The 26,107-nt window shown below is 43.9% G+C and overlaps 3 protein-coding genes and 1 long non-coding RNA gene across 6 annotated transcripts; 3 read left to right on the top strand and 1 right to left on the bottom strand.

The window, feature by feature from the left end:
• Positions 1-477: 477 nt before the first annotated feature.
• LOC140003459 (uncharacterized) lies at positions 478-8,220 on the bottom strand. Its single transcript, XR_011812171.1, has 2 exons — positions 7,926-8,220; positions 478-907 (listed from the first exon to the last, which is right to left on the bottom strand). It is a non-coding gene; the product is annotated as an uncharacterized lncRNA (long non-coding RNA).
• Positions 8,221-10,600: 2,380 nt separating this feature from the next.
• On the top strand, positions 10,601-11,636 carry LOC101791461 (arylamine N-acetyltransferase, pineal gland isozyme NAT-3). The gene has a single exon (XM_013100186.5). It carries the CDS (start codon positions 10,601-10,603, stop codon positions 11,471-11,473), a length of 873 nt encoding a protein of 290 aa, XP_012955640.1. The 3' UTR covers positions 11,474-11,636.
• Positions 11,637-12,910: 1,274 nt separating this feature from the next.
• On the top strand, positions 12,911-24,670 carry LOC101791654 (arylamine N-acetyltransferase, liver isozyme). 3 transcript variants are annotated; one of them, XR_011812170.1, is made up of 3 exons: positions 12,911-14,242; positions 17,130-19,921; positions 22,337-24,670. XR_011812170.1 is itself a non-coding variant. In XM_027466846.3 (2 exons), the coding sequence occupies exons 1-2, from the start codon at positions 14,711-14,713 to the stop codon at positions 18,020-18,022; spliced, it is 936 nt and encodes a 311-aa protein (XP_027322647.3). In that variant the 5' UTR covers positions 14,278-14,710; the 3' UTR covers positions 18,023-18,739. The 3 variants fall into 3 exon arrangements, 2 of the variants coding, with proteins under 2 accessions (XP_027322647.3, XP_071899796.1); XM_027466846.3 differs by lacking the exons at positions 12,911-14,242; positions 22,337-24,670 and adding an exon at positions 14,278-14,753 and having other exon boundaries at positions 17,130-18,739; XM_072043695.1 differs by lacking the exons at positions 12,911-14,242; positions 22,337-24,670 and adding an exon at positions 14,279-14,606 and having other exon boundaries at positions 17,130-18,739.
• On the top strand, positions 22,342-24,670 carry LOC139998539 (arylamine N-acetyltransferase, pineal gland isozyme NAT-10). The gene has a single exon (XM_072043696.1). It carries the CDS (start codon positions 22,342-22,344, stop codon positions 23,212-23,214), a length of 873 nt encoding a protein of 290 aa, XP_071899797.1. The 3' UTR covers positions 23,215-24,670.
• Positions 24,671-26,107: the final 1,437 nt, after the last annotated feature.

The following is a 26,107-nucleotide window of genomic DNA, read 5'->3' as shown; positions in this document are numbered from 1 at the left end:
CCACAGCACTGAGGTTTCCAATTAAAAAGAAATAAAAATCCCATGCATGTCTATGCCTATAATAATTACATTGCCATATACTGTACAACAGAGAAATCATAGAAGGAACAGTTTAGGGAAATAGGGAGTGTGGACTTTTGTTGACCTTGAAGAAACATATTCTGTAAAAATCTTTAAAGGCAAATGAAAGAGGCAAAATGCTTTTATAGACATTCCTGGGTTTCTAACACGTGTGTGATTAACTACAGTGCCAGGGGAAGTGCAGGCAAAGCCCGAAGCAAGGCATACTCTGCCTTCCACCACAGGAAAACCCAAACTAGGAAAGCAGCTGGGGGTTTGTCTCATCACTAATATATTCTTCAAGAGGTTTTTAAAGTGAGCACACGAGAGCATGGGGAATCACACTGGTTCAGTAGGGCTGGAGACAGAGTAAAATTACAGTGACATCTAGTGATCATAAATATTTCACAAAGGTGCTATGAGCGAAAAAATAAAACATTTATTGCCAGGGAGCATTCTGAACGCGTAACGCACAAAATCAGATCATTAACCAAGGGCAGGAAATGAGGTGGGATACAAACGGAGGAGATGGTGCAAATTAAAGTGTAGCAGGGATGCTGCAGAGCCAGTTCCCAGTGCTGGGAACGGTTGCGGGTGGGTTTCCACAGGGATCCGGGCTAGGTCTGCATTTCTCTCTCTTTCTGCAGAGTTTGCCATTGGTACTAAATTGCAGCGTGTTCGTATAAAAGCAGCTTGACGTTTTTGCGCCTGGGAATTGAACTAATAAAATGGTGTGTAGCTTCCAAAAGCACATGCTGCTCCCCAGGGAGAGGAGAGCAAGATGAAACCTCGTCAGCGGCAGGAGCACGCAGCGCATCCGCAGCTCTTCCCGAGCAAGGGCCCAGCGCTGGAGGAAAGCAAACGGAGGGAGAGCAATGACATGATTCTTATTTTATTTTATTTTATATTATTTTATTTTATTTTATTTTATTTTATTTTATTTTATTTTATTTTATTTTATTTTATTTTATTTTATTTATTTTATTTTATTTTATTTTATTTTATTTTATTTTATTTTATTTTATTTTATTTTATTTTATTATTTTATTTGATTTTATTAAGCTGTTTTCTACTGCTTTTGGCTGCCTGATGAGCAGCCTGAGCATGGTCCTGCAGTCCTGCAGTCCTCCCTCAACTATGCCATGTGGTACCGAGAAAAGGAGTAAAGGGAGTAAAGCAAAGGCTTCCTGTTAATCCTCAGGCTGTTCCTCATCCGTACCTTCACTGTGCAAAGGGATGAAAACCACGATGGTCAGGTTAGCGGAACAGCCACCCAGAGTGATAAGCAATGCACTTAGAGCATTGATTTTGCGGCTTTAAACCAGGTAGATTTGTGGCCACGTAAATATGCAGTCAAATTTCTTCTGATGAAACATTCAGGAGAGCTTTTAATAAAAGCTGGGAAGGAAGCTCCCAGCCAATTTCAGAGGCCTTCCCATGAGTCCCCAGCAGCCAGGCAGGTTCAGGCTTTTAATTATTAGCTGAAAGCCTAATAGACATTCCCACCCATCTCAGGTGCCATTGGAGAATGAGAATATGCCTTAGGTGTATGCATAAGGGAGAGACAAATTCAAGTGCATCAGATACTTTGGCATGTACAGGACCGATGCCACTTAAAGCAGGTTCATCATCCCCCAGGAAAGGCCATTCACCAGTTCAGATGGTCAAGGATCAAACTGGTCCTTGCTGGGAAAAATAATGCTGTTGAGGGTAAGGGACTTGGAGCAGCAGAGCAGAGCCAGAGCTGGTGCCAGGGATGTGTCTGTGCCATCCAAAGCGGCTGAGCCTGTGACACCAGTGTCCCCCAGCATGGCTCCTGAGCGTAGCAGGGAGAAAAGGCAGGAGCTGCAGGTTGCCACAGTAACCTCCACTCCACCACCTTGTGCTTTTACTCCAGGAAAGATCTGTCTCTCTGCAAACACCCAGCGCCGTGCACATGACTTCCACTGATCGTGTTCATGGTGGGACTACTGGATGCCAAGGATCGGTGTGGAGGGGCCCTGCAGGACCAGCTCCTTGCTTCTGAATCTTCCCCCAACTTCCAGACTTTCCTTGCCACAGCCAAAACAGCACGGGTGAGTCTGGGGGAGTGCTGCCAACCCCGAGCATATCTCCGATTTTTCCCTGCTCGTGCTCCTGATTCAGCAGCGGGGTGGAGGGAAGGCATTGTCATTGCGAACGCGTATGATTTCTGTGATTCCTATTAGTGCATTGTGATGAATATGTGTTTTCTGAAGGTGCAGATGTTTTTCTTTTTTTCTTTGCTGTCACTATACCTCTCTGTTTCCTACTCTTCACTGAGATAAAAGGTTTCCCACCCACCTACCTCTCCAAAAAATAAAATATCCGAGTAGCAGGAATGACAGAACTCGTGTAATTGTTCCTCAAATTGCTTGTTTCCAGGCTGATTGCCTGAAATAGGGCTGATCCTAAATCCCACTGAAGTCAGTGAGAGCTTTTTCACTGAAACAACAGCTTTATTTTGGAGAAGCTTTGTGAGGAGCAGGCTCGAAGTCAGGTGAAGGCAAGCAGCATTGCTATGTGGGCTTCAGCAGAATAACGCCAGTTTTACCCTGCTGAGGACAGGGCTTGGTAGTTTTGTTGCCAGAAGATAAATAACTGCTCGTAAATGGTGGCTGCTGCTGCATTTAGGCACATGGAGAAAGATTTTCTTTTTCAGATTTAATATATGCATGAATGTGTGTATATAAAGAGAGATATATAAATTTTCCTGTAACATAAATTAGATCATTATATGGAGAACATATAAATTATAAAGCCAAGATATTTTCTGTTTAGGCAAATTAAGGAATCTTTCCCTTTGAAATGTTCTTCATATTGCTTTATCCCACTCACAGAAATGTTTTTCCCCACAGTATTCCTTCAGGTAAATGCCTCTCCTTTAGTCAGTGTACTTGTGGATTAGCTGACAATATTTTCCTCTTGAAATACCTTGCAAAAATATTCTTTGCCTATGGTACACAGATTTGAATAGGCAGTCACTCATGTGCCTGATAACGATCGAGGCTGTTGACTTGCAGATCCTCTTTGTGCAGGTGGGCCATGCCTAAGCAGATGGAACAACACGTGCCCTGCGCACAGCCTATTTATATATATTTTTTAGCAACAGTACGGGATTTTTGCAGGTAATCAGCTGACTAATTTTAAAGTGATGCCTTATGTTAGTTTTTATATCGACCAATTTAATATGTTTATTTTCACAAGGCCTTTCTGACCTTGCATAGGAAAATGCATTGCCTTGCTATTGCCTAGCAGCTATTGATAACAGTGAAAATGGGGTGAAATTAAACAGAATTATAAGCCTGTCCCTAGGGGCTGAGTATCACCCCATATACCATCTCTTTTGTTCACGGGCTCTGCTGTGATGCCCATTTTGCCTGGTGGCATGTCTGTAACAGAGGGGTGCATGAAGAAATGTCCCACATGGGCTTTGATAGCGTGACCGGAGGCTCCCATTAGAAAATGTGAAATGAAACCGTCTTGAGGTCCAGCCTGCAATGCCGAGGCCCATTACACATTACTCTGTCACACTTCCCTTGGGCAGACACAGCTTAACGTGACGGCAATTATTATCTGGTTAATCTTGGGAGTATATGCCTGGACAAAAAGCCAGGAAAATGGAATATATCCAGTTTCTTGATGGGAAGTTGAAATGAAGAGAGAAAGATTAACACGCTGGGTCTCCAAAAGTGCTCTGGGTGCATATTGCATATTGATTTTGGAATATTTTCAAGGCAGCGGATGCAGTGTTCAAATGTGGAGAGAGGGAGAGAGGGAGCTCGTGCACTTCTTGCAAAGCTGAAGTTGCAGAACTAACATCTTGACACCCGCAGCCCAGAGGCAGCCCTGACCTCCTGATGGTTTTGGGAAGGTCCTGCTGCTTTCTGCTCAGCTCTGCTAAGCGGAGCCGGAAGCAGTGCTGCTGAGTGATAACGCCGTGGTTTGAGCATTAAGGAAGGGAGGGGAAAAGCCTCCCACCATTTCACTGAGAGTGACGGTGGGGATGGCTCACCTCCCACCTGCCGGCAGGGTGCCCGTCTTGGGTGGCTGCAGCTGGCGGTGCCCCAGCTGGGAGCAGCACTGGTTTCACATCCTGCTGAGATGTGTTTCTTCTCTGGAACTGCTCACACGTGACCCTGCTGATGCTGACTTGCCTCCCTAACGGTAAGGAACATTTTCAGCAGTGCTTTTGGGGACTGTGGTGAGGGAAAAGCTGGCATGGAGGAGAGGGATGCAGGTTGGTAACAGCATTGCTCCAAAAATGCAATGGGGAAAGTGCTGGGGTCTGCCTGGCCTTGCACAAGCTCCTTCCCACCTTCCCGGCACTGCAGGACTAAAGTGGCAGCCCACTGAGGTGCCACCACCTGCACTTCCACCAGCGTGGCTGCTGCACCAGCTCAGGGTGCTCAGCAGCTCCCAGGCAGAGCCAGGGGTCTCACTGCTGTGGGAAGGTGAGCACAAGCAGCCTGGTGTTGCCCAAGGGAAACACAAGCTCGCTGCTCCGTCCTATGTCATGGCCACCAAACATCTCTGGATGGCCAACAGCCTTCAGCACAATGTCCTCCATCAGACTCAGTGTCCCTCTGCTCAGCTTTGGCAGGAGTGCTGCATGAGAACAACGTGTCCGAGAGTGGCAGAGTGAGTTTTGGTTATTTTGGTTACAGGATGAGGACCTGCACAGCCCAGACCCCTGAGAAGGCCGATGCTAACTGCTGAACAGCTCTTCTTCAACCAGACCATTCAGAAAGAAAAACCAGTGGGGTTGGTGGCCATGGGGATTGTGGATGTACCAGGCATACAAAAAGAACAGTACGTGAGCCCAGGTAAGACAGCATCTCATGGAGGAGGTAGTGGGGACAAGGCCACCGAGCCCAAAGAGGTTCTGCAAAGGTTGCCCCAAATATCTGGTAAAGAGGTCACTTGCCACAGCAGCCCTGGGTAAGGCAGGCAATGAAGCATCAGACACAGAAAGCTCCCAGGTGGCTAACCTGACTGTTGGGTGCTCCTCCTGCCCCCTTCTCCAGCTTCCAGGACAAGCAGCATTTGTGCATTCACACCATCTCACTCTCCTTGTCTTCTTCATCCTCCCTTCAGCTCTCTCCACTACTCCTCATTTCCAAATTCTCCTCAGAATTTTCAGTTTGACGATGACACTGGCAACTCTGAGGGAGGTGGAATACAAGATGGAGAAGACAGCAGAGCACTGAGGGTGTGATTACTGCTTGTGAAATGGAGGAAAACTTGTGCTTCCCAGTATTCTCCCTGGAGCCTGGCACTGGGGTGGCAGAAGCATGTGGAACCGAATGGTGTCCCTGAGGTGCTGGGAACAGATGTGGACAAGGACCCGCTCTGACCTGTCCACCACAGCAGTCACAACTCACGGAAAAATAAAAGGCAGATGTATGGACATATTTTTCATCAAAGCAGCTACTTAAAATACGCTTTTTTTGTGTGTTGTTGCTTCAAACCCTCCATGAGATAAAGCCATTCATGTAGAAAAGCTGATTGTTCCCCTTCTAATGGAATTTAACTGAATTACGACCACTTACATTTAAGAGATTTATGCTGAAACCCTCTGGACTGAAAGGTCCCACAGACCGAAGCGGTCTCCTTGGTCTGCATTAGCATACTTGGTGTTGGCTTGTGTGAAAAACCTCATATTGGCAGGGTAAAGATAAAGAGAAGAGATAATTTTTTACTCTCAACAGCCCTCAGAAAGATGCCTCAGATAGTGGGAACACTAAACCTGAGATCTCATCTTTTTCTGCTGAGAAAAAGCCATGCAATGTCCACAGAGCTACTCCCTTCCCTAATCCCATGGGCTGAAGGCGCCGCTCTCATCGGACCCATCCTTTTGCTGGGGGAGGACTTATTACATCCCCCAAACTGCACGTGATGGATGCTGTGGACGCAAATCGGAAAGATATGTAGCCACAGCTGCTTGATATCTATAATTACACAAGGAAGGCAATGAATATAAAGCACAAGAGTCCTACCATTATGAATATGTTTATAGGCCATGAATATTATTTACTACTTGCGTATTAGAGCAGCTTACATCTATTAAAATCCCTTTGGAAATGGTAGGATGGGGCCTGCCGCTCTGCTCAGGGTGTGCAGCATTTTCTTTTCCAGCCACCCAGAGTTCAGCAGGATGGAAGAATCGCAACTTGTGTAAGAATTTAAGATTTTATTCCATTTAAAACATGTCAAATGTTTTATTAGTTTAAAAACTAATCTCTTTTAAACATCTCTTCTCTTCTCCCCACCAAAAGCAACTAGCTAAACAGAACACCTCATAATTTCTATATTAAGCATCCAGCTAATAGGCGATAACAATCCCTGTTTCGTTACGCAGCCCATCACAGAGGGCACTGCAGTGGGAGCTGTTTAACACTGAGCAGACACTCGACTGCACACCGTTCCCCCAAACAGGGCACCATATGCTTTTATTTCTCCAAGCAAACACTGCAGCACATAATGCTCTGCTGAAGGGGGGAGGGAGGACTATTTGCTGCAGCCTCTAAGGAGAGTCAGGAGGAGAGAAGGATTTCAGTAATAAATTAAATGCTGTCGGCTGTTTAAATGAATAAATAAATAAAAGCCGAGTGCAATTACATTGATGTTCTTCTGGAAGAAGCTCAGCGAGCTTTGCCTCCTGCCAGGTCCGGGACAATGTGTTACAGGTCACTGCTGGCCACGCGCTCCCCCTGACTCGGGCTGGGCTTTGCCCTTTGCCATCTTTCGGGATGGGCTCAGGTGGAGATGTGCAGCACGTCCAGGCGCCTTGCCCATCAGCAGTTATTGCAGTTTATTGCCCTGCCAAGCCTGAAATGAACCACTATGATTTGGCACACAGCTGAAATGCAAACAGACTCTGGCACGGCTTCTGGGTCACGATGAGCTTTCCCTTACCTTCAGGTCTCACTGAGTGAGCTTTGCCCTCTGACAGCCTTGGTGCACCCGGGGAGGATGAGACTTCTTGGCTTTAATGGATTGAGGAGCAAATGGTAGAGAGTGGGGAGCAAAAAGGAGTGATTCAGGAACAAAGGCATGGGATAGTGAGCTGAGCTGAGTATTTGAAAGATGTGGGAAGAAACTGTTCCATCAGGGCTACGTTGTAGGGAAAACACGCTGAGGAAAACTGGGTATCAAAGTATGAGAAGAAATGGGTTGTACCTGCTTGGGTAGGAAACACTTGTGTCTTCTCAGGAACCTCGTGTTAGCTCCTACTGATCCCATACCCCCATGTTTGCCCAAGGGAACATGGTGCTTTTGTCACCATCTGGAGTCCCTGGGGCTCTGGGGAGTGTGGACTTCTTCTCAGTGTGGTTCCCACAAGCGCCATGGGTCTGCCTGCCTGGCTTTTGGCTCCTCTTTGTCAAAATGAAGCCTGTGAGAAGAGAATGGATTATTCCATGCACAGCAAGATCTGGCTAGGAATATAGGCTTTCTCTTTTCACCAAGTTGGACCTGCCCAGAGGAGCCCAAGAAAGGCAAGTAATCCATTCCCTCGAGTGTCTCTCACTTTGGGCATCAATTCTGTTTGTGGAGTCAAACACCGGACGCCGATGGTATGATAAAGAGCCAAATTTTGATATGGCAGGGGAGCTGTGTCATGGGTTACCACAGGCCTCTCTATTTGTTCTGATTTATTATCTCTGCTAATTATCCCAACAAATCTGTGTTTGAATGAAACTCGCTGGTGATACTAAATGTGAAGGACTGTTAGGGAATTAACACAGAAGAATCTGTTTATATCAGAGAATTAATAAGATTTAGCTTGGAAAAGGGTAAGCAAAACATGCAGAGAGAAAAGCAGTATGAATCACACTGAGAGCTACCTGTGGGCTGGCACTTCATATCATCACTTTGCCAGAGGCATCTTCACCACCATGGATGGCATCCTCAGGTGCTACTTCTGGGCCAGGATCAAGGCAGACACACCGCTGGCCCAGCTTTTCCTTACACTCCAGGAAATTTACTGAAAAAACAAACAAACAAACCAGCCAAAAACAAAACCAAGCATATAAATTATAAAGCATGAATTAAGCAAAGGCTGAAGCTCTTGTGCATGCTGACAGAGGAGAGGGGTGCTGTGCAGAAATTTTGCTGCTTTTCAGAGTGGAAAAAACTTCCCAGGCTCAATGCCTACAAGAAATATTCCCCAAGTTCCCGAACAACCAGTAACCCAATACCTGGGGAAGCTCTGTATCACCCACATACATCTGGCTAGCTTTTTGTCATTATCTGTTACAGCTCAAACTAGCCACTGCAGGCAGCAAGAAGCAAGTGAAAACACTCTAATAACAACCAGGTTTTGAATGCGGGTTGAGTCAGTGCTGTTGGTTTTGTTCGCTCACTACGGCTCTTGTGCTCCACCCTTTTCTTTTTTTTTTTTTTTTCTTTCAGCTTTTGCAATCTGACAGAGGCGGGTGGAAGCAAGTTGAGAGAAAAGACATTCCCCTGGAAAGCAGCTGGAGGACAGTTTTTGACCCCTGCCTGCACCAGGTAAAGGACAGAGGACCACGCTGCTTACTTTACCTTTAACAAATCCCCCCCAGGAGATCCGTTCGTGGTTGAACTGATTTTCCAGGTAAGACCTTTTTTTCAACCTTCAGTTTTGGCAACTGAGTACTTCATAACCAGGAAGTTAAATATGACTGAAGACAAAACACAGCAGAAAATGTCTAGGTTGTGTAACGGCAGAGAGAGAAATGTTCAGCTACAGATGCCTCTTTTTACGTCAGTGTACTAGATATGCTGCTTTATTTACTTGGTTATCTGCCTCAAACAGCTCGGGCATTGGTGCCATCTGACATATTTCAGTTACAGCTGTTGAAAGGGCCTTATAAACAACTACATGAAACACAGAAAGCCAAAAAAACCAACACAAAGGTTTAATACAATACAGAGGTTTCACCTACTTTGGCAAAGTGAAGGAAAGGAAGTAAAAAGGAGGGGGAAGTGAAGCTAGCTTTCTGTTCCCACTGCAAGAACTAAGTTTCTGCAAAGTCCATCTCCAAAAATTAACAGAGTTGCAGATTCTTTGGGGAAAAGCTTGGGAACAAGGCAGAAATGGAAGAAAGAGAAGGCACAGAATAATGATCAGATACTCTTTACCTGGTGTTTGATAATTCAGGCCTGTGCTTAGAATCTCTTAGATGTGGTGGTGATCATGATACAATAATTACAGGTTTCTGATCATTTGTGTCTTAAATGTGGGTAGCCACTCTGGGAACCCCCTCTGTTCCTGCCACAACATTATGAGAAATGGAGAACTTGTATTTTCATTGCTTTCTTTATATACTGAAACTATATAAAATTCCCATACAATTCAGTGCGCACTTTCTTCATCATATGAAGAACTGAATCGTGTTGGAACAGTCAGAGTTTTTTCTTATGGCTTTATTTTAAGAACCACACACAGTTACTTTGAGAACATTTTGGGACGTCTCAGGTCAATGATCTGAACAACACTGCTCTATGCTCAGAGCCATCTGAAATGCACTGGTGCCCAGGGTGGAATAAGAAAGATATTTGGCCACCTTAAAATCCCATTTCTTGCCACCCTACACCAAGGGCTCAGATCCTTGGGCTGTTTCTTCCCTTGTGCTCATGAAACACAGCATCCTGCTAAACCTGCTGCAGATGGGACAGGGAGGGCAACGCCTGCTGCCCGGGAGACCTCTGCCTCCCTGAAACATGACTATGAGTGCAAGTACATCCCCAAAGAGACTGATGTCAGAAAATATGGGGCCCCTGAAATTTGTATTTTTGGCCCAAACTTTGGTTTCCTCCCACTACTGGCGCAGGGTGGAGGAACAGGGCCAGGGAGCTGAGCTCTGCGCAGGGAGCGGATCCCAGCAGACGAACTAAAAATCTCCCACATCTTCTTCTGCCTCTGTGGCTGTAGAAACAATTCTGTGCTCCAGGTCACATCTGCTACTGCCAGCACCGAGCAGACTCAGGTGTGACCGGCCTCTGCCAGCCTGCCCAAATAACGGAGGAAACTCCACGGATGGGTGGGTTTATTTCAGATGCAGTTGCAGAGGAGGCTCTAGATTGCTCTGCAGGGGAGGGAGGGTTTCTGCTTCTGCTTTGCTGAGTCAAACCACAAGTAAAGCAGTTCAGAGCTGGAGAGTCTCAGTTCCCGTAATTTCTAGTGGGGAAACAGAGCTGTTACTGTTTTTGTTCCTTCCTACGGAGATTTGTAGCTTTGCTGGGCAGGAACTCTCTGCTGAAATGTGCTTAGCACAGCTGGAGCCTCTTGTCACAGCTGTAAAAGAAACAATTAAAAATAACATTTGTGCTCATCAGCAGTGTCCCATTGGCTTCCCTCAGTGCTAATACTTGCACTTAGCTGCCTTTGATAGGACCATTTGTCAAACCCTGCTCCTCTTCTGAGCAGGTTGCTCATTCTGATGACAGCCCCGTTATAACAGACAGGGAAGATCCTTGCATTACTTCTGACACAAGCTGTGGTATTTTTTTTTTTCACCCTTCTCTCAGAGGCAGCATGGACATCAAAGAGTATTTTGCCAGAATTTCTTACCGGGGCTCCTATGACAAACCAGACCTGGAGACTTTGACAGAAATATTCCAGCACCACATCCGAGCAGTCCCTTTTGAGAACCTCAGCATCCACTGCGGGGAAAGCATCGAGCTGGACCTGGCAGCCACTTATGACAAGATAGTGAAGAAGAAACGCGGGGGCTGGTGCATGGAGAACAACCACCTCTTATCTTGGGTCCTGAAAACCCTAGGGTACGACGTCACCCTTCTGGGATCAAAGGTTTATGTCCCCGAGTATGATGCGTATGCTGATGACATCGACCATCTGCTGCTAAAAGTTGTGCTTTGTGACAAATCCTACATCGTGGATGGTGGTTTTGGGATGGCCTACCAGATGTGGCAGCCAATGGAGCTGATTTCGGGGAAAGATCAGCCTCAGACTCCTGGCATCTTCCGCTTTCTGGAAGAGAATGGGATCTGGTATCTTGAGAAGGTGAAAAGGAAACAGTGTGTTCCCAACCAAAGCTTCTCCACATCTCATAACGTGGACAAAGAAGTCTGCCGGCGAGTTTATCTCTTCACCCTCCAGCCACGAGATATAGAAGAGTTCAGAGCCCGCAACCTGCACCTGCAGACTGCGCCAGACTCGCTCTTCGTTATGAAGTCCATCTGCAGCCTGCAGACTGCCGATGGGGTCCGGGCACTGGTTGGCTGGAAACTTACTGAGATAAAGTACAATTACAAGGATAACATGGATCTGGTGGAAATCAGAATCCTTGCAGACGAAGAAATGGAGAAAACACTGAAAGAGAAATTCAATATAACACTAGATAAGAAATTTGTACCCATCAATACAAGCAGGTTGTCTCTGTTTTAAGTCACTGTCTGAATTATAATTCAATCTAGTGGCATTACATGCAATTCTCCCCCCTCTTTTCTGACAAGCATCTAAAGGTTAAGCTTTCTCTTTCCATCTACCCCAGTGTAAGGCAGAACAGATTAGCATGAATCTGGAAAATAAATTGATTTTCACAACTGTTCCTGCATCTCTCCTTGGTTTGGGTACAAATAATTTCTTCCTCACTCAATCAAATCGCTCCCCTTCTGTTTGTGCTTAGCTGGCAGCAGACGCTGCCCATTCCCTGCTCCTTTCATCTCTTAAAAGCTTTTCCCACGATACCAGAGCAGCAGGGCAGGGCGATGGAGCACTATGTCCCTTTCCTTATTACTTTGCTCTGCCACCTGGGGAAAATCATACCCACATCTTAAACGAATACTATGCTATTTTTTGAAATGTAATAGCCAGAAAAATAAAGACATCCAGTGCCATTTGCTACAGTAAGCCATAAGCCTCTCCATTGTGCTTTTGCACTCCTAGCACCCTCTCACATAGCAGTCAGACAGTCCCTCCAGTACCAAGGGGCTTTTTATGGCCTAAAACCAGTGATGAGAAATGCTAGGAGACAATTTTGCCTTGTTTCAGACTTTACATGACTCCTGTTCTTCCAGTGACATAACCAAAAAGCAGAATTTCTTCAAACTGAAAGCATCGCCCATGGATTTTGTTTGTTACCACCCAGCAGAGGACTGCTGGGAATGCACTCTCCTTGCATTGCTCCTACTCCAAATGTTATTGCACCTCAGTTATTTTGACTGAATTTAAACAAGTGCACAGAGTTATTTTTCCAAAACATATCTGCTTGACTGAGAATGTGTTTGCAGTGGTACTAATTATATTGATATAAGGAAAAACGATGAATCTTAATCAGATACCTAAAGGCTAAGATTTTTAGTATGAGAAATTACACAAATGTAATCACTTTGCCCTTTGAGATGATGCTTGATGTTCCTTTATGTACAAATCACAGAAGCATTACAAGTATGCACTTACAATTAAGTAAATCATGTAAGTGAATTAGAATTACATATAAAAAAATTGTGAAATTTTCTTTTCTTTTTTTTTTTTTTTTCACCCATACTGCAACCTTTATTCTCTAAGTAAAAAAAGTAAAAAAAATCATTAATCACTGCAGTTGCCCTGATTGTTTGCATATGCTGATGTTTTGCAGCCAAGGCTTTTAAGAATACAAGGACTCGATGTCCCCCCTTTTTTTTTTTTGTTATGAATCGTGTGCAGCTTCCTATAACTAGAAATTTACAGTTAATAAAAGCAGCTGTTATTCTGCACCTTCTAAATGCATTTCTTAGCAACACAGCTAGTTCCCCAAGTCCACATCTGCCCAAAACGCATCTGTGTGTGCTTGGTTCCATGTGTTGGTCCCTTATAGCACATGGGCCTCCCCCAGCCTATGGAGAAATTAAATGTTTGTGCCCAGGATCTTGCTGGTCCCAGGATCTTGCCCGTCCCAGGATCTTGCTGGTCTGGAAGCTGCACAAAGCCGATGTATTTACCCCCACAGTGCCTGGTGGCTGGGGCAGAGCTGTGGGATGGAGGCAGCCTGAAAGCACAGGCAGGTTGCATGGAGGCGCAGGCAGCAGCTGCAAGGCCTCTGTGGAAACCCAGGCCTGGGAAGCACCCCGTGCCTGGCCTCTTCTCATGCTTTGGTCTGTTTTGTTGTCCCAGGGGAAGGGGTAGGGGGCTTAGCTCATCGCTGCAGAGATGCACCACGCAGAGGGCAACCAGTAATAGGAAAAAAAACGCTGTCCTTTCAGCTGACTCAGCCCCCAGGGTGCATGCCCTGGCTGCGGCCCATTGGCACAGCTCAGCACCTCTGGCCCTGAGAAATCACATGCAGCTCTGCCAGGAGGAAAAAAAGAGCCTCTTCAGCTCAGATTTCACTAGCTTGTTTTTTTCCTTATCACAGACTTCAGAGGCAAATCCTTAAAGGCATAGCGGGCTCCGGGAGTGCTGTGCTTGGGCAGTAGCATCCTCGCTGACTGAAGACAGGGCTTGCAGGGGCTCGGACAGCTGAAGGCCTTGGCAAACTGGGCCTTGCTGCTTGGGGGGCCGGCACCTGCCGCCAAGAATGACTCGGTGCTCTGCGATTAATCCTATAGTTGCCACCCCCTGCCAATTTATCAGTGACTTGCTTGGCTTGGATTAGTAGCTATTAGTCCTAAATCGCTTCCTACAGGGAACAAGGCCATGTCAGTGTCACCAATGTTAGAGCTGTACCAAAATTTGCATGCTTGCTTTGCAGCTTCAGTGTGGGTGCAACCAGCAAGGTGCCCCGGAGATCGAAGCATCAGGATGATCTAAGGGGTTGTGTATGGGCTGACAGCCACTTGCACAAGGTGCTACCTGTGCTGTACTGCTCTTTGTGTTCCTGGAAGGCTTCAGCTCTCAATCAGTAACGTGGGTGGTTTAAGCCTACTCAACATTGTAAGCAATTTGGGGAATGCATCATATGCTGGCTTTTTGTATAGCTCCTACCGCAGTTAATTGCACGACAGGGCTTTCTGTGCACATGTCAAAACAACGAAAGCAATAAGGCCACCAGAACATAAAATACGACAAAAGACAAAACCATCTGCTATCCTGTCCCAGTTCTGCTGGAGGAAAATCCTGCCCCTGCCAGGCAGCAAAAGGCAGCCTGGATCTTTAAGGGCAGCAGTGCCTGGTGCAATCATTCCTGGGAACTTTGGAGCAAGCCAGCCCAGAAAGCCTGCGGCTCCTGGCATAGAGGTAAGCACCCGTCTGTCTGAGCTCTAACTCCAGTGCATAGCTGCAGGTCAGACCAGCTGGAAAAGCCCACCCCTGTGCGTCTGCATACCGTGTGCTTAGGCACTATAGGCATGTTAGCAAGGTATAAATTACAGCAACCCCGGGGTCGACTCCACACGTAGCATTGTGAGGCCATTGTCAAAGTACAAAGATCAAGCACTCGAGACTAACTTTGTTTTGTGCTGAGCCAGAGCATACAAAAAAGCCGGCTCCTGTCTTGCAATGCAGCTTAAAATCAAACAAATCATAGAGGCATGTGCAAGAGGATCCTACCTTGGAAGTCTCTCTTGAATTCTAGCAGCGAAGAACTGTTCCTACCACTGAGGTGAATTATGAAAGGATTCAGTGATCCCCAGGGAGGCTTGCAGACAGGCACAACTCCTGCCAGCATCCTGCTGCCCACTGAGCTGCTCCTGTGAACACGCACAAATGGAACTCGGCTGCTGTGTGAGCAAAAGCGAACCAGACCCAGGTCTGAGTTGGGGTGAAAAGATTTATTTGGCAGCCCGGTCCGGGATGCAAACCATCCCCTGGGCAAGGGCTTGTGCTGTGTTACAGTCCTGCTGGGGTGGTAACAGTTGTGCTGGGAAGAAAAAGCTGCCTCCGGGAGGCCAAGAGAGGGAACTGTGGTTTACGTGGCTGTTACCTGCCTATATTCACTAGCACTCATGGTTTTGTACTGCAGTCTTATCCTTCTTATACCTATTTCAGTATTAATAGAGATCAGAGCCTATTTTGTCAGCAACCACAGGCCTATCTTTATTACACAGCCTCTATTAAATCAATGAGGTTTCGAGCTGGGGAAACTGAGGCACGGGCTATGCATTTCCCCAAGCCCATTTTCTCAAAGCTTTGCTGTGTATACCCCCCGGGAAGGTGCCCACGACTGGCAGAAGGGCTGCTCATACACCGTGCTGTCCCTGCACCAGGGCCCTCAGGGAGCCCGACCCAAGAGATGAGCTACAGGGAGTGCACCAGGGCTTTGGCTACTGGCCTGGAGCATGGATGGATGGGCACTTGCCCAAAAGAAAATGTCAAGCTTATGAGACCCGCCAGGCTAAGGGACTCGCTCGGGCCCCTTTTGGACAAAGATGTGAAGCTTGGCACTGTTGTGAGAAATAGATGTTTCTATCTGGCTGTGTAGAATGGCTGAAAATGGGAATAGAGAGAAAAACAGGGCAGAGCACCACAGGATGGCCTTGGCAGTGTACAAGAACGTGTGTCTGCATCTATCGGGGGGCATGGCTTTCTACAAATAGTGTTTCCAAGGAGATCCTGCCAGAGATGAGTGCCCTTGTCCTTATAAAGGGATAGAAAAAAAACAAACAATAATATCAAATTGCATTACTGCTTTTTCATGTAGCTTTGCTGGTCCTTTTGAAATTAAAATGTTTATTTCTTACTCCCTTATTATGATAGTACTTGATTTTATCATATTTTCCTGTCATACAGTCAGACTGTTGGTACTAGTACAAATCAGCAGCAATACAACTAAATCAAGTGAGTTACGCTGCTGGCATCACAGTTGGGGTTAAAGTCTAGAGATTAGGTCTTCTGATGTGCTTACCTTCCTGGACAAGGGTATTTCCACTTACATATCTGAGGTGGGATTTTCAAAAGCTCCTTGCACTCCCAGACACTGGATTGAGCTGCTGTCACTGCTGGGGGGATGGGGAGGCAGGTGGACCAAAGCTGAGAATAGTTGTGGCGAGGTAACCTCTCCTGCATCATCTACATCAACACATTTTTGGGAAATCCTCCCAGGGAATGTGTGACTGATTTCAAGGAGAAAAAAATCCACAGACCTTTTGGAACTTCATACAGTCCTTAGCAGATTGTAAATCGTTTTGGTTAAAAAATAATAATAATAAATATATATCTCCTTGCATGGAAAAAAAAAAAAGCCAAATTAAATCTAAATTAAAGGCAAAACAAATCCTTGCAGATACCAGATGAGTCAGTGGGTTAGAAGTGTTACAGGAACTCTTTTGCATGTCAGCCATGCAGCTAGTACCAATGACGGTCACTTTCTGCTAATGAAAAGAAAGGGGATCACTGACATGAAGACACAAAATACATACAATGATTTGAGCTGAGGCTAAGGTCTTTGATTTGTAAGAGAGAGTAGAAGAAACCAAAAGCCACTGGATATGCCTTGAAGGCATTCTTAATAATTATCAATTCCCTTGACCCGTAGGTTAGAAAAATTAACAATCTCTTCCTTTCAAAAGCCTGGGTCAAAGCACTGTCTGAACTCCACAGGGAAACTAAAGAGATTAAGAAAACAACAATCTACTTCACATAGAAGCTTGGCTGAAATGCTGACATGCTGAGAAGTTAATCCCAGTTAGATGAAACCATGAATGTAAAAATTTCCAGTTGAATTTTCTGTGTGATAAAGAATTGCTTGCCTGTTACTATAAAAGAAACAGGAAAAAAAAAAAAAAGCTGTGACTTTTATGCTGATGTGGGCTAACAGCTGTTTGCAAACCTGTTGTTTGCTAGTTTTATAATTTTTTTGCCACGCAGACCCTCATCTGGGGCCAGAGATTATTATGTGCTGTCTGTGTTTTCCTATAGCAAAGTTACCCACCTGGGTTGAAGACAGTATCTGAGAGATAAAGCTTTACTGTTACCTGCTCCTATCCTCACCTCTTTCTTAAGAAATAGAGATGATAGAATGCAGGTTAGACCTGCGTGATCTCCTACCAAAGGCACAGCTTTCTTTCAAATCTTCACTGAAATGGCCTCAGCTACATTTGCAGGCTGGTTAACCTGCGCTGCAGAAATAGGAGTGAACCCCTTGAGAGCTGCACAACTGTAACTGGCTATTTTCCTGCTCACACAGGCAAAATGAACATTCAAGAGTATTTTGCAAGAATTTCTTACGATGGCTCCCACAAGGATGCAGACTTGCAAACCTTAACAGCCATCTTCCAGCATCACATCCAGGCGATTCCTTTTGAAAACCTCAGCATGCATTGTGGGGAGACCATTGAGCTGGATTTACAATCTATTTACAATAAGATTGTGAGAAAGAAACGTGGTGGATGGTGCCTGGAAAGCAACTACCTTTTATTCTGGGCCTTGCAAGAAATAGGGTATGACGTTTGTATTCTTGGAGGAAATTGTTATGATCCAGCAGAGAAGGCATACACTGCTCACATAAATCATATCCTGCTGAAGGTGGAGATCAAGGGAAGCTCCTACATCGTAGATGCTGGCTTTGGTGGTGCCTATCAGGCATGGCAGCCAGTGATGCTGATTTCTGGGAAGGATCAACCCCAGATCCCTGGCATCTTCCGCTTCAGGGAAGACAACGGCATCTGGTACTTTGAGAAAGTCAAAAGGAAGCATTATATTCCTAAGGAAAGCGACCCTCCCACTGATGCAACAGACATGGGCAATATCAGAAAACTATATTCGTTCACTCTTAAGCCACGCCATATAGATGACTTCCAGGAGCTAAACACATACCTACAAGTGTCTCCAGATAACATACTTCGGAAGAAGTCAATCTGCACCCTCCAGACCACTGAAGGGATTTATGCCTTAGTTGGGTGGACCTTCACGGAGATGAAGTACAACTACATGGAGGACACGGACCTCCTGCAGATCACAACTCTTACAGATGAAGAGGTTGAGAAGACACTGAAAGAAAAATTCAATATAGTGCTAGAAAACAAACTGGTACCAGTAAACGTTCGTGGCTTGCCACCTAATATAGTGGATATGATCTAATTCTAAATAGCGCTAGATGGATCTTTAAATTTCCAATATAAACCTTCTAAAATTCACATTAATAGAATTAATCTGATTCTAAAGTTGAGCTAATCAGATGAACACAAAGCTTGGTAAATTCGAGTATATTGTTAATTAACTGCCTATGCTGACTTTGTACTTTTTCTTAAACTTCTCCGTTAGAAACTGAAACATCTCAACACCTTTAATCTTCTCATATGGAAATTGCATTTTGTCTCCCTGAAATTTTGTTCCACCTCTCTGGATCTCACGTGCCACAAAGGAAAAAAGTCTGTATTATCATTTCACACAAGAGATTTGTAACATTTTTTGGTATTATTTCCAATCTTCTCAACACAGTTTTACAAATTATTGAGTTTCTTTAACAGTCTGAAATAGAGACTCGAGCTGAATTTGGACATCAAAGACTTCCTAAAAAGTTAAGACTTTCTCAAAACAAGGCACAATTAGGTACTGATTAACTGCTGATGAAATAACTTGAGAGACTTGAGTCCTGTTCCCTTACTAGAAATTGGCTTGAAGTCAGCTATTTATGCAAAGGCACTTAAAAACAAACAAACAAACAAACCAAATCCAAACTCTCCAGTCCTGAGTGCCCAATTTTAGCTCCTTTCAGCATGATTTTTCTGTGCCTCTGAAACTGAACTAAAATCAACACAAGCTGAGATGCTTCATTGGTTCTTAAAAATTTGACTTTTTGAAACAAGCAAAACTAAATCAAACTTTGAAAAACATAATCTAAACTTTTGGGGCCTAACTCTCCTTGACAACTTGACATCAAACAGGCATGACAGTATTATAGCTAAACTGCTTTGTATTTATTGCAAGTAGTATTCGGCACAAAAACTACATGGAAGAAGAAATCCTGGAGATGCAAAAGAGAGCACTGGGAAGTTAGGACATGCCAGCTGCATGGTTTCACAGCACATTGGGTGTAATATGACAGACTTTTTACCTATATGAGGCTTGTGGCAGGTACTGCACAGGATGCATAATGGGAGGGTGACAGAACGACATTGGTCCTCAGCCAGGAAAAAGACTGATGCTTATGTCAGTCAACAACAGCAAGTGATGGGGCAGCCAGTGTGCCTAAAAATCAGGTGCTTCCACAGATACAGCCCAACAGACTCTCTGTCTTCCCCAAAGGGACCCTTTCCACTTCAGCTTTTTTCAGCTTTCCACTTCCATCAAGTGAAGGAGACATGCTTGACAAGGAGCGAATCAAACAGCTACACAATGTGAGGATGCAGAAGGCCAAGTTTTGGAAAGGCAATGGATTACTCTGTTCTCACACAACATTGTGCAAATAAATATTTGTCATGGTGTTCATTAGGCATTGCAGCTCCAAAGTAACTACCTGCTCCAGTGGAGGCTTTGAGCAGATCAGAAAGTTCCTTTGTGAGCAAAGACAGGTCATTTTGTACATCTGCAGAGCTTGAGAAAACAGAGACTGAAGTTCTTTGGCAATGCAGTGTACCCAGAAGGAAGCAGAAGACTATACTCCCCCACAAAGTGCTGACATGCCAACTAACAATAATGCAATTATAAAAAAATCAGAGCCACTGTAAATATCTACGGAAATTATGTTGCATGGAAAACAAGTTCGGTCTGGTCTCAACCAGCGGAAAACAAACTTCTACTAACAGAGAAGAAACAAAGTTTAATTTGCTCATGGATCAGTGAAGTCCAAAAATGTGCATTCACTTTGGGTGGACTCTGCCCTTTCTCGGCGTTTAAGATTCAGGAGTGAGGGACAGCAGAGCTTAAAGAGGAAGACGGCCCTCAAAATTTGTATCCACTCCTGGCTGTACCGACTGCTGCTCCAGTAATAAGCAACCCAGAAGCTGCAAACATACACAAATAAGGTTATTTTAAGAGGTAAGTCTGTTTTGTTAAAACAAACAAAAAATGGTTTCTTTATAATGGTAAAGGTCATTGGGAATAACAAGCAAAATTCTCTTTAGGATAAATCTTTAAAAATATGTAGATACAGAGCTAAAATATTGCCTGCTAAACATGGACTCTTGAAGAGGACAAAACAATGTCATTTCAATTCTTATGTCTTACTGCTCTTCAGGTGGATATTCACTTGACTACGAGATTCACGTTTGTTTAGAAGTAGTAATAGATACAAATTCAGAACTATAGCCTTTTCTTTGGATTTTTAATTCATTTAAAAATATTGCACATGCAAAGGAAGAAAAAAGCAATTTAATAATCAATAGATTCTGCTTTTTGGAAATAAAATTACAGGCCTCTAAAAAACAAATAAGAAAAAAATGAAGTTACAGACTGTGTTTTGCCTACCCCAGAAAGCCCATGTGCTGATGCATTAAGATAGAAGTAGGCAGACACGTATTTTAACAGTAGAAATGCTGATAATGTGCATAGTCCTAGTAAGAAATATTTTTTGCATGAACACCTTTATTTGGACATTTAGAAATAATCCTTGGAAGTTCTTTCACTGACACTTTTCAATGCATAAATCATAGCCACATTTGTAGGATTACCTTTTAAAAGCTAGCTTTTCATCTGATCTGTTCACAATTCAAAAGAACTGTAACTTTCATCTCTTACACTTAAGATCTAACATAGATCAATCGTATTATGGAACTGCAGAGAGAAATTACAAATATTATAAACTCAAGATACAACTTTATGCTGGTGTGATCTACTTCATGTTCACAATCTGACCGGGTAGGATCACATAGACTTAGATTCTGCAAATCAAAAGGAGAAAGTCCCAGAAGTTTATGTTCTACTTAACAAGGATTACGTTGGAATATCCTCCAACAATGCACTTAAATATCACTGGAAGCTAAATTCCCTCTGTAGAAGATAACATGCAGTTTTTGATGGGGCTCTCCATTCACTTTGGACAGCTGCTTCTATAACATCCATATGCACATCACAAATCTGTCACTGAAAATCACCTTGAGAAATTCTAGCTTGCACTAAACGTTTGGTGGTTCACTGCTGAATTTATTTGAATACAATAGACTTCCTGAGTCACTAATATTAAGTGTCTAAACCTCAGCTTACTGTATGCACAAAAGATTTTCAAGTAGCTTTGCAGGCTGTCAAGAAGCTAAATATTTGCAGTAACTCTGGATTGCTGAAATACTTAGTGCTTTCTTTGTAAAGGTTGAAGCCTTCAAAACATTTTATCTCCAGCCCTATATCCAAGCAGACAATCTACAACATATTTTACAAACAGTATCTTATCAGATACCTACAGAGCGGCCGACTCATAATGATGGCTGGCAGACTGCGATGGGCCATCATGAAAACCAGATCACCGGCATGACTTTCCATGGTATTAGAAGGCAGAAAGCATGCCGAATAGTTTCTCATCAGCAATTTTGCACATGAGGAGTCCTACCAAGCCAGGCCAGGAGGCAGGCATTGCTAGAGGCAGGACAGACCAGGGATGCAATGTATCAGGCTTCAGTAAATGCTTGGTTATGTCTGCTTTTGCAGGAATAAAGTGAGTTTTGGGAAAGGCCAGGACTAGAGAGCTGTAAGGCACACACCGTCCACTTTTATGACACCCTAAGAGACGCTGGCACAGTGGGGAATAGAAGATGTGCTCTTTGTCTTTTAGGTCACTCACCTTTGTTATTCCAACACCAAAATGAGTTTTAGCAACACTCAGAGCAGACAAGAGACACAGTGGTCCGCAACTCTTGAATAGGTCAGAGGTTTTTTTCAGCTGTAATTATCCGAATAAAACTTGACACTTTACAAAATGTGCAGGGAGTATCATTTTCACTTTTTGTCAGAGGCAGAAGAGACACGCGGTGAACAAGCCATTCATTTATGATCACAGGCCAGTGGCACGCTCATGAAAAGAACATGTGAATCCTGGCTCAAATTATTCTGCCTCCAACTGGCAGACAACACTGCTTCCCCTACTGGCACTCCTTTCATTGAACAGTGGATTTAGACTGTTTTTCATGAAATGTTCTGAACACTCCCTAGTGTGATCTTACATCGCTTCTTAACCCAGCAAATACAGCAAATCCCTGTTTCGCAGCCATTGCATATATAAGCTGCAATTGCATCAGCTGTTTGCCATAGGGATGACTAAGACAAAAAGCAAACCCCGACATGCACTGCTCTTCTGTGCGCTGGGAACCGTTTGATATGAATACTTGTTACCTTTAAAAACCTCTCTGATGAGGTTCAGTAGATTAAAGCATCTTTGCTGGCAGCAGCCTGGGCAGTTCTTCACAGCATTGTAAATCATTGATGTAAAGAAACAAAACCAAAATGCATTTCCTTCCTTTACAGGAGACATGAACCTTGAAGAATATTTTGCAAGAACCGGGTATAAAGGTTCCCTTGAAAATCAAGATCTGGAAACTCTAACAGATATATTCCAGCACCACATCCGTGCTGTTCCATTTGAAAACCTCAGCATCCATTGTGGGGAGAAAATTACTTTGGAGTTGGAGCACGTTTATAACAAAATCGTGCGGAGGAAGCGTGGTGGCTGGTGCATGGAAAACAACCAGCTGCTAGGTTGGGTCCTGAAATGCCTGGGGTACGACGCCAGCTTTCTGGGAGCGTACGTGTTCAACCCACACGAAAACGCATATGCCAACATCATGACCCATCTCCTAGTGAAGGTAGTTATTGATGGGAAAGCCTACATTGTTGATGGAGGCTTTGGTGTATCCTATCAAATGTGGCAGCCGATGGAGCTTGTGTCAGGGAAAGACCAGCCCCAGGCGCCCGGTGTCTTTCGTTTCACAGAAAAAAATGCCACCTGGTACCTTGAGAAAATGAGACGGAAACAATATATCCCCAATCAAAATTTCTCAAATTCTGATCTTCTAGAGAAAAAAGAGTGTCGGAAAGTGTATATGTTCAGTCTTGAACCACGGACAGTGGAAGATTTCCGTTTCCAGTGTACGTACCTTCAGACATCTCCAGATTCCCTCTTTACGAAGAAGTCTATCTGCACACTCCAAACCACCGATGGCTTTCGAGCGCTCATTGGGTGGACGCTCACGGAGACCACGTACAATTACAAGGAGAACATGGATCTGGTGGAATTTATAACCCTTAAAGATGAAGAGGTGGAGAAGACACTGAAAGAGAAGTTCAACATCACGTTAGAGAGAAAACTTATCCCAATTAACGTCAAAGGATTTTACACAATCTAGACGACTGGAAAAACCTATGAGAATGCCACATGTGCACCGTATCTTCCATGGTCTACGTAATCACTACGGCGAGATTATGGGATTCTCTTGCAGGCGACTGAAGGAAAAATACATTAATACCAGATTAAAGTGAATTTCACTCTGGAGAAAGGAGAAAATCAGGGATTTAAGACTCGTCTGTCAGGTAGATAGAATTATTTTCTGTGAGATGACTGCAGTTCAATTTTTGGCACAAATGTAGGACTGATTTGAATCTGGTTATAAACTTGGGTAAGAAATATGTCTGGGTAATTTTGGAGTGCCTATAGCACATAAATAGGAGTAAGGATTATTCATTGTGATATGCTGCCAACACATTTTCTATGGTCATTACAGGAAAAAAGTCATCTGTGAGCTTTTAGACAATGAAGTATGCATTTAAAACTTCATTTTTCACAAGATCTAACCACTCACTGCTCATCTCATTACCTTTAATATAGGTTGAACAATATTGCCATCTTTGAAAGGAACATTAGGAGGTGTAATTCTTCCACCATCATCCTTAGGTGAAAATATAGTACAAAATGAAAATTATCATCATGTGCATCCCTTTTGTCGTTACGGCAGTAAACTGCCCAAGGTAATTTTTGGTATGTAGGTGTTTTTCAGTCGATGCAAACTGTATGTGTTGCAGCATTATTGTGGCTGATGGATTCTGAGGATGTACCCAACACTCTTTGCTTCTTATAAGTAAGCACCCTATAAAGGGGTGAATGGTGCTTAAATGTCTCAACTACCTTAGATTTAGTTCTATCCCAAATGGGGTAGAAATGTAATATTTTTAGTATTGCAAGGTCTTTGTATAACAAAGGTGAAAGAACAAGAAAGCCCACCCCACTTTAGCCTTAATTCTACCCTGCTACCTCTTTGTGTAGCAAATATGGGAGTCCATATGACTATCGTAAATGATTAACACTTAGCACAAGATCTTTAGTGTCACAAGTTAGTTTCTTCATCTGTATTGAATTGAAAAATATATATCATAGAACCATAGAATATCCTGAGTTGGAAGGGACCCTTAAGGATCATCAAGTCCAACTCTTGACTTGATATATATCCAGGTGCCAACCAAATCTAAATGAACTCGTTCCTTTAAAAGTTATTTTACAATTGCATTTCCACATTAAAAAAAAAAGAAGTTGTTTTCCCCACCACGCTTTTCTGCAAAACCCCTGACCAAGTAAACCACTAAGAAAGGGGAAATGCTCTCAAGTGCATGAAAGAGTAGCAGCAATACTGAAAAACACCCTTTCTCTACTTTTTCTCCCCCACCTATGATAATAGTATTGGTAAAACACTCATTCCTTTCACTGATGGTGTATATTTTTGCTCAAAGACATTATCTGATCAAAAATCTCACAAATACTGTGTGTATTTGAAAATAAAGGAAAATAAAAACAGAGTTGATGTAAATTGAGCCTCCCCCCAAGAAACTGCATGATTCTTTTATGCACCGTTAGCTGAGTAAATGAGGTCTGTGCAATCGTGCTATCATCTGCTGGTCAGCCCTCCCCACCACAAACTTCTTGAGCCAAACACACTGATACTGAACAAATTTTACAGCGGAATTGGAGATGGTAAATTCCTACGAGTTCCAGGAAAGAGAACTTGTAGGTTGAAGAGGAGTCCCCATAGCCAACTCCATCACTGCGGGGCTGAGCAGCCAACAGCTCCGGGCTGGCCCTGGGGTGTGCTGGCTCTTCCCTGCTCATCAGTGGTGGTGACACCTGATGACCTGGGTGCATGTATGCAGGCACAGGGACAAGGAACCAAGGACCAAGTGGGAGGTGATTGAGGATGCTGAAAGATCTTACTGAGGTGGGAACACAGTTATTTCTATAAACAACGGAACTAAGGACGTTGTTCTATAATGTGTTCTTATTACTGTATCATATTAAGGTCTCTTTAAGGGTTTTTATTCCTTTCTAAATGATTGATCAAAATAAGCTGTTCCTCAAGACCCCAAGGAACACTCTGAGCTTGGAGACACTTACCACCTCCATTTTAGCTGACAGAAATTCCCATCTGCATTCAACCCAGGTCACCAAACCATAAGCATATGCAATGAACTACAGCTGTTTCCTGGTGCTGCTGCCTCTTGTCTTGAGGACAGCCGTGAACAGGTTATTCTGCCTCTGTATTTCTCTAGAGATGGTCCTACTATTGCTCCCAGGTAATTGCTCAGGTTGTGGTGTGCAAAGGTTCCTGGAGCAGAGCCCTATGGATTCATAATGACATTTTTAACTGTGCCTGGAAAGATGGGACTCAACCCAGGTACCCCTTTCTAGTATTCTGTTCTTGCTAAAGATCTATGGGGCTGCCAACATCTGAAGCTTTAACCTTCTCTCTGACTCCGTCTGTTGGTAATTACTCCCTGAGATGGGTTTTTCCTCTCTGTGCAACAGTTATAACCAGGTCCTCATTGTGCGGCATCAAATCACACAAAGAAGTGTTAACACGCACAGGAACAGTTTCACAGTTTAACTGAAGCTCCCCAAAAGCTGATGATGAAAGCCCGAAGATATTAAGGTGTGAATGTTAGACCCAAAATGTCTCAAAGGTTTGAGATGAGAATGGTGTAAACAGCAAACAAAATCAAACCCAGAGGCCTCATACTGGGGTTCCATTAGCAAGGCATTATTGGAGAAGACAGATGCTCTCCTAGACTAAAAATAATAATAAAAAAACACAACAACAACCAAGTCCTTAAAACATCAGCTCTCAGAGAAACTTGCATCCACATGCAGAAGTAAAACACTGATCTCAAAGCTGCACGGCAGTTTGACATCCTTCACCACTACTACACCTTATTTATTAATGTTCTCTCTTTAAGAAAGGTTTAATGAGAGCCCAA

The sequence above is a fragment of the Anas platyrhynchos genome, chromosome 12, assembly GCF_047663525.1.
Source record: "Anas platyrhynchos isolate ZD024472 breed Pekin duck chromosome 12, IASCAAS_PekinDuck_T2T, whole genome shotgun sequence".
Taxonomy (NCBI): domain Eukaryota; kingdom Metazoa; phylum Chordata; class Aves; order Anseriformes; family Anatidae; genus Anas; species Anas platyrhynchos.
The sequence above is the reverse complement of the archived record's forward strand: the minus strand, read 5'-3'. Positions and strand labels throughout refer to the sequence as shown.